Below are 4,888 nucleotides of genomic sequence, written 5' to 3'. Positions count from 1 at the left end.
ATCATCTATACTAACTAGTTCATATATGGATTAGAAAATTGAACAAAAGGTGCACAAAAAATGGTATTATCATACAAGGTCTGATTTGTGTGATTTAACAGGAAGTAAAGCCATGTACTTGGACATACTTATTTCCATTTCTACAATTGTCATTTTCAAATTCCTACTAGGTTTTTCAGGTTTTATCTTATTTAAAAGAAAGATTTAGTTTTTATTCTCTCTCTTGTAAGGAGAATATCCGTACAAATGTTTTTAACACCGCCGATGTCGGTCCCAAGCCCGAATGAAAAAGGTGGAGGGTTGTGAAAGGCCGCTAAGAAGCAGCTTGAAAAACATTTGAGAACTCATATGCATGATCTTAACTGTTTCGTAATAAACGTAGGTCATCATTGAGATTAGATGTGAGATAAGATTGTCTGGAAGAAAACTATGATATTATCAGCTGGGACTAATCATTTGCTCACGAGACATGAGACATCTAGTCTAAGGGCAAACCCTATGTATCTGAGAGGAAAATTAGAAATCTTGTCGTTCAGTATATTGGCAGATTTGCGATAATTTGAATTTTCAAGACCCAACATCACTATCTATTTTTCGACCAGATACTCTAAAATCATACAGTACTTTCAGATTTACCAATTATTGTTCTTTGATCTCACAAAACACATAGAATCATCCTCTTATTTCATTGATCATGTTACTAGAGGATCTGCACGGCCCAAACTTATCTGACCTTGCCTGATCTTAGTATTGTGCAAAACATGTCAAGCTCAAGAAGAAACAGCAGAAAGATCAGTTCTTCATGGCAAACCATTAATCCTTATTTTGTTAGATGAGTAGCTTCTCTTTTGAATGTAGATAACTTTCTTGAACTCCTTGAATTACTGGTCAAATTCCTGCTATAGGCATTAATTAGATATTTGGACTTCTTCTGACACTATAGATCATTACAGTGTCTGTAACTGTAAATAAATTTTCTCTCAATATGTCACTCAAACTTCGTAGCTATTTTGTTTCTTTTTTTGGCTGTAATCTTTACATGTTTCCATAGTATCTTTTTATGTATTTCAATGTCATTTGTGCAAATATGTTTTTTGTTTACAAATTAATTAATGTGACAAAAAATTGTAGCTTAAGGAGATGGGTGGAAATGGTAGCCTAACCAGAGGCGAAGAAGCTGCTGATGCTAGCAAGGTATCTGATCAATCAGCTGAAAGGAAAAAAAGTTTGGTGGACTGGATGAACTTGATTAAACCTGCTAATGGGGAGAAAGATCGCTGGGTAAGTTTAGATGCTTTTTCTTTGGTTATTAAAGAATTTTTTCAACTTGATATTTGTTGGTGTGAAAAAATGATTATTCTAGAGATACTTTCATTTGTTTTTGTGACTTAAAACCTTATTTGTTTCTGGAGCTGGTGCTGGCTCTATTGCCCTTTGTTGATTTTATATTGTTTGCTGCATATGAGAGGCTGAAGTGTCCCTTTTTTTTGTGATGTATTTTGTTTATGTATTCATCTATGCTGGTTGTTTTGGTCAAAGAAGCTATTAGTAAATCTGGCTTGCAATGTATACTGAATGAGACTATCTGTATTATTGACTGGCCAGCTGGGTATCTTAATTTTTGAGTTATTGTTGTATTTCCCTTGATTCAGAATTGCTATTACGATTCTTATGATCTGCAGTAGTTGAAGCATACCTGCATTGCCATACATTTAGGTTCCGGATGAAGCTGTTAGCAAATGCACATCACGTGGATCAGATTTTGGAGCTTTCAATCGCAGGGTGATGATTTTCATCTAATCAGTTTTCTTTTCAACGTTGTTTGATATCACAATTTTCCTTGTGATATAGCATGACAATTCCATTCTTTACTTTCAGCATCATTGCAGGAATTGTGGCGATATTTTCTGCGACAAGTGCACAAAGGGTAGAATTGCTCTCACTGCAGAAGAAAATGCTCAGCAAGTCTGAGTTTGTGATAGATGCATGGTATATTGACTGGTTTATCCTTTGCTTTTAACATCATTGCACAAATTGGTTTTTGTACTTTTGATGATGTCATTTCTTACTCCTGAAAATTGATGCTTGTAGAGATATGCAGTTTTAAGTTTGAACTATGTCAGGTTGGTCTTCACTGATAATGTATATTAAATAGTGGTTCAAATTTAGGTGTCTGCATAACCTTTTGGGTTCAGGAGAAAGTTTCGGTTGTTGATATTTTGGAAGTCGAGATGATGATGGTAAACATTATTTAAGTCTTTTAAGATATTATATTTATAATGGGTCTTCTTCTAGCAGTAGTTATTTGTTGTTCCAATCTCATATAAAATCTGATGTATTGTTGCTAAAAGGAGATCTTTTTCTTTTCTGGAAGCTAGGTTTGCTAAAAACATTTTACCCCTCCACTGACCATTGACTGTCTTTTAAAGAGATTTGTGTTTTTATAAGGATCCTCCTTGAAACAATCTGCAGTGATAGACTCATATATTTTAGTATTATCATTAATCATAAGGGTGAAGAAAGTGTTTTTTAAAGAAAATATGATTTGTTTAGCCAATTGAGTGAATTACTTTTTATTTTACATCTTTATTGAATTTCCATCCAGAGGATTTGCTGCAAGTCCATTAGCTAGATTTTGCACCTTAGGTTGATAAAACACTGTTATCAGCCAGCGGTAGTCTCGCTTACATTATGACGTAAATTGTTTTATTTGATCAATATTCTATTCTTTGTTCATGGATGTTCTACAAAAGATCTGAACTAGTTCTTACATTATGGCTATTATTAGCCAGTGGTGGTACACTTACATTATAGCTTGAATTGTCTTACTTGAACATTCTTTTCTTTGTTCATGGATATTTTACAAAAAATTTGAACTAGTTTGTCCTCGAGAAATTCACTGTCTTCTCTTGTGTTCAGGCCATGGTTTGCAGTACCGATCCGTACCGCCCGGTACGGGCGGTACGTACCGGTCCGCGGACCATATGCTACAGTGCTCGACACGCCTGAATATACCGCTCGGTACACCTGGGTGTACCGAGCGGTATACCGTACCGTACCGGTACCGAGCCCAGGTCGAAACTCTGGTACGATACGGTATTGCGAACCTTGGTTCAGGCCCTCTACGTTCATATTATATGTAAGCATTAGAATTGGCAAGTTGCTTTGCATGTGTTAACTTAGTGTTGACTTGTCACCAAATGCTGACATGTGGTCACCAATTTTGATTAACTTTCACTAGAGAAAGGTGTTGTCAATGGGGCCAGATTATGTACTTTGTGGTTGCTGAACTAATTTCCTGTGATAGTGAAAATTACTGAATTAACTTTTGTGAACTATGTAAATCTCACAGTCATGTGAAATTTAATTTTGTATAAAGCTGGAAATTTTCGTTTTTCTTCACATAGAGTGTAGAAACTGTGGAAATAAAACAGCCCTAACATGCTTGATCTGCTAATTTAAGTACTGAAACTTAAAATTGCATGGTTGTTAGTATGAATGTTAGATATTCTGAGCATTAACTGAAAAACACGACTTGAGAAGTGATTTGCTTGATGTTACATGGGAGTCTCTCACGTTGAATAGGCAAAAGTTTCTCAACGCTTAAGCAATGCAAAAAAAGCTGTCAGCAAACCTGCCGGTCTGCAAAGTCATGAAGATCTTGTGCGAAGGCTTCAGGTGCAGTCTTTTTTATTGCTATAGACCATCATGTTTAGACAGATGTCTCGCTGTGGTACTTTATATGGAGGGCATATTTTTCTCACTGTTGGAAAATGATCCAGTTAGCCAGCTTTATTAGTTCTTGCATCTAACTTCTTTAACCCAGATATTATGATGAATAATTAAGGTTTTGGTCTTGATTTTTGCAACAGGAGGAATTGAACAAGAATCGTAAGTCGGGTACTTTACTGCTATATTGTAGAACATTATACTATGTTTTCTGATATAACATGTACTACTATTGACTAATTTATGGTAGTACCTATTTCATAGGTTCAAATTTTGATGAGTCTTGGAAGCCAATGAGGGAAGTAGCATGTCCCATCTGCACAGTCCACCTTCAGGTCTATAATATCAGAATTTTTTTTTTTCTGCAACATGATAAGCTTTCTCCTTATCTCTTCATCTATTTTCCAAACTGGAATTTTGCTGATGTGTTGTTAGGACTGAATTCTACGATATTTGCCTTGAGTTTCAGGTGCAAGTTCCTGCCTCAGGCTCCCAAACAATCGAATGTGGTGTCTGTCAACACCCTTTCTTGGTCAGTGCTGATTGATATCTGATTTCGCCTTGCCATGCCATTGCAATTTCTATCCTCCTATAATTCTCTTTGACAAGCAGTAGCATCGCACATGCTCTCTGCGGTCACCTTGGTTGTATACCCAAGTTGCCTGCATTTTTGTAAGTGAACTTTCGTAAGCATTCACCTCATAAAAGGTCAAGTGTGGAAGCTATGTTTTCCGATTGTAGTGTGTAGATGAAAACCAGGAACTGGATGAGCGAATAAATAGTAATGCTTGTAATGACTGTTGGTGTGCAAAACTTGTTTGGTGACCACATAGATTTGTTGGTAGGAATTGCTTTTGGGCACAGTTCGTGGCTACTATGGCGGTGAAGTAAATATAGTGATGAGTGCTTTTGTATGCTTTCATATAGAAATGATAACTGTCATAGACTTTTACTACCAACTTTACCTTTTTTTTCCTTTCAGAAAAGTGATTCTATGATATTCTATTTCTTTCTTTCTTGACTTAAGAGAATATTTCATAGATGAGATTATTTGACAGGTTGACGCAGGTCGAGTCAGCCACAGCCCCACATCGAGTCAATAAACCGTGGCCGGTTTCAGGTTTCATTTACTGTATTCTTCTTTTTCCCTTGTTTGAGT

At 36.1% G+C, this 4,888-nt stretch overlaps 1 protein-coding gene across 1 annotated transcript; it reads left to right on the top strand.

Moving 5' to 3' along the window:
• The first annotated feature begins 292 nt into the window (after positions 1–292).
• Positions 293–4,611, top strand: LOC103975025 (protein FREE1). The gene is given in 7 exon segments (XM_065189550.1): positions 293–1,281; positions 1,717–1,782; positions 1,879–1,989; positions 3,586–3,678; positions 3,873–3,900; positions 3,994–4,064; positions 4,199–4,611. Coding segments are annotated over 7 exon segments (588 nt in total). The 5' UTR covers positions 293–1,140; the 3' UTR covers positions 4,277–4,611.
• Positions 4,612–4,888: the final 277 nt, after the last annotated feature.

The sequence above is a fragment of the Musa acuminata genome, chromosome BXJ1-1 (genome assembly GCF_036884655.1).
Source record: "Musa acuminata AAA Group cultivar baxijiao chromosome BXJ1-1, Cavendish_Baxijiao_AAA, whole genome shotgun sequence".
NCBI classification, from domain to species: domain Eukaryota; kingdom Viridiplantae; phylum Streptophyta; class Magnoliopsida; order Zingiberales; family Musaceae; genus Musa; species Musa acuminata.
This window is presented reverse-complemented; position numbering and strand designations above follow the sequence as displayed.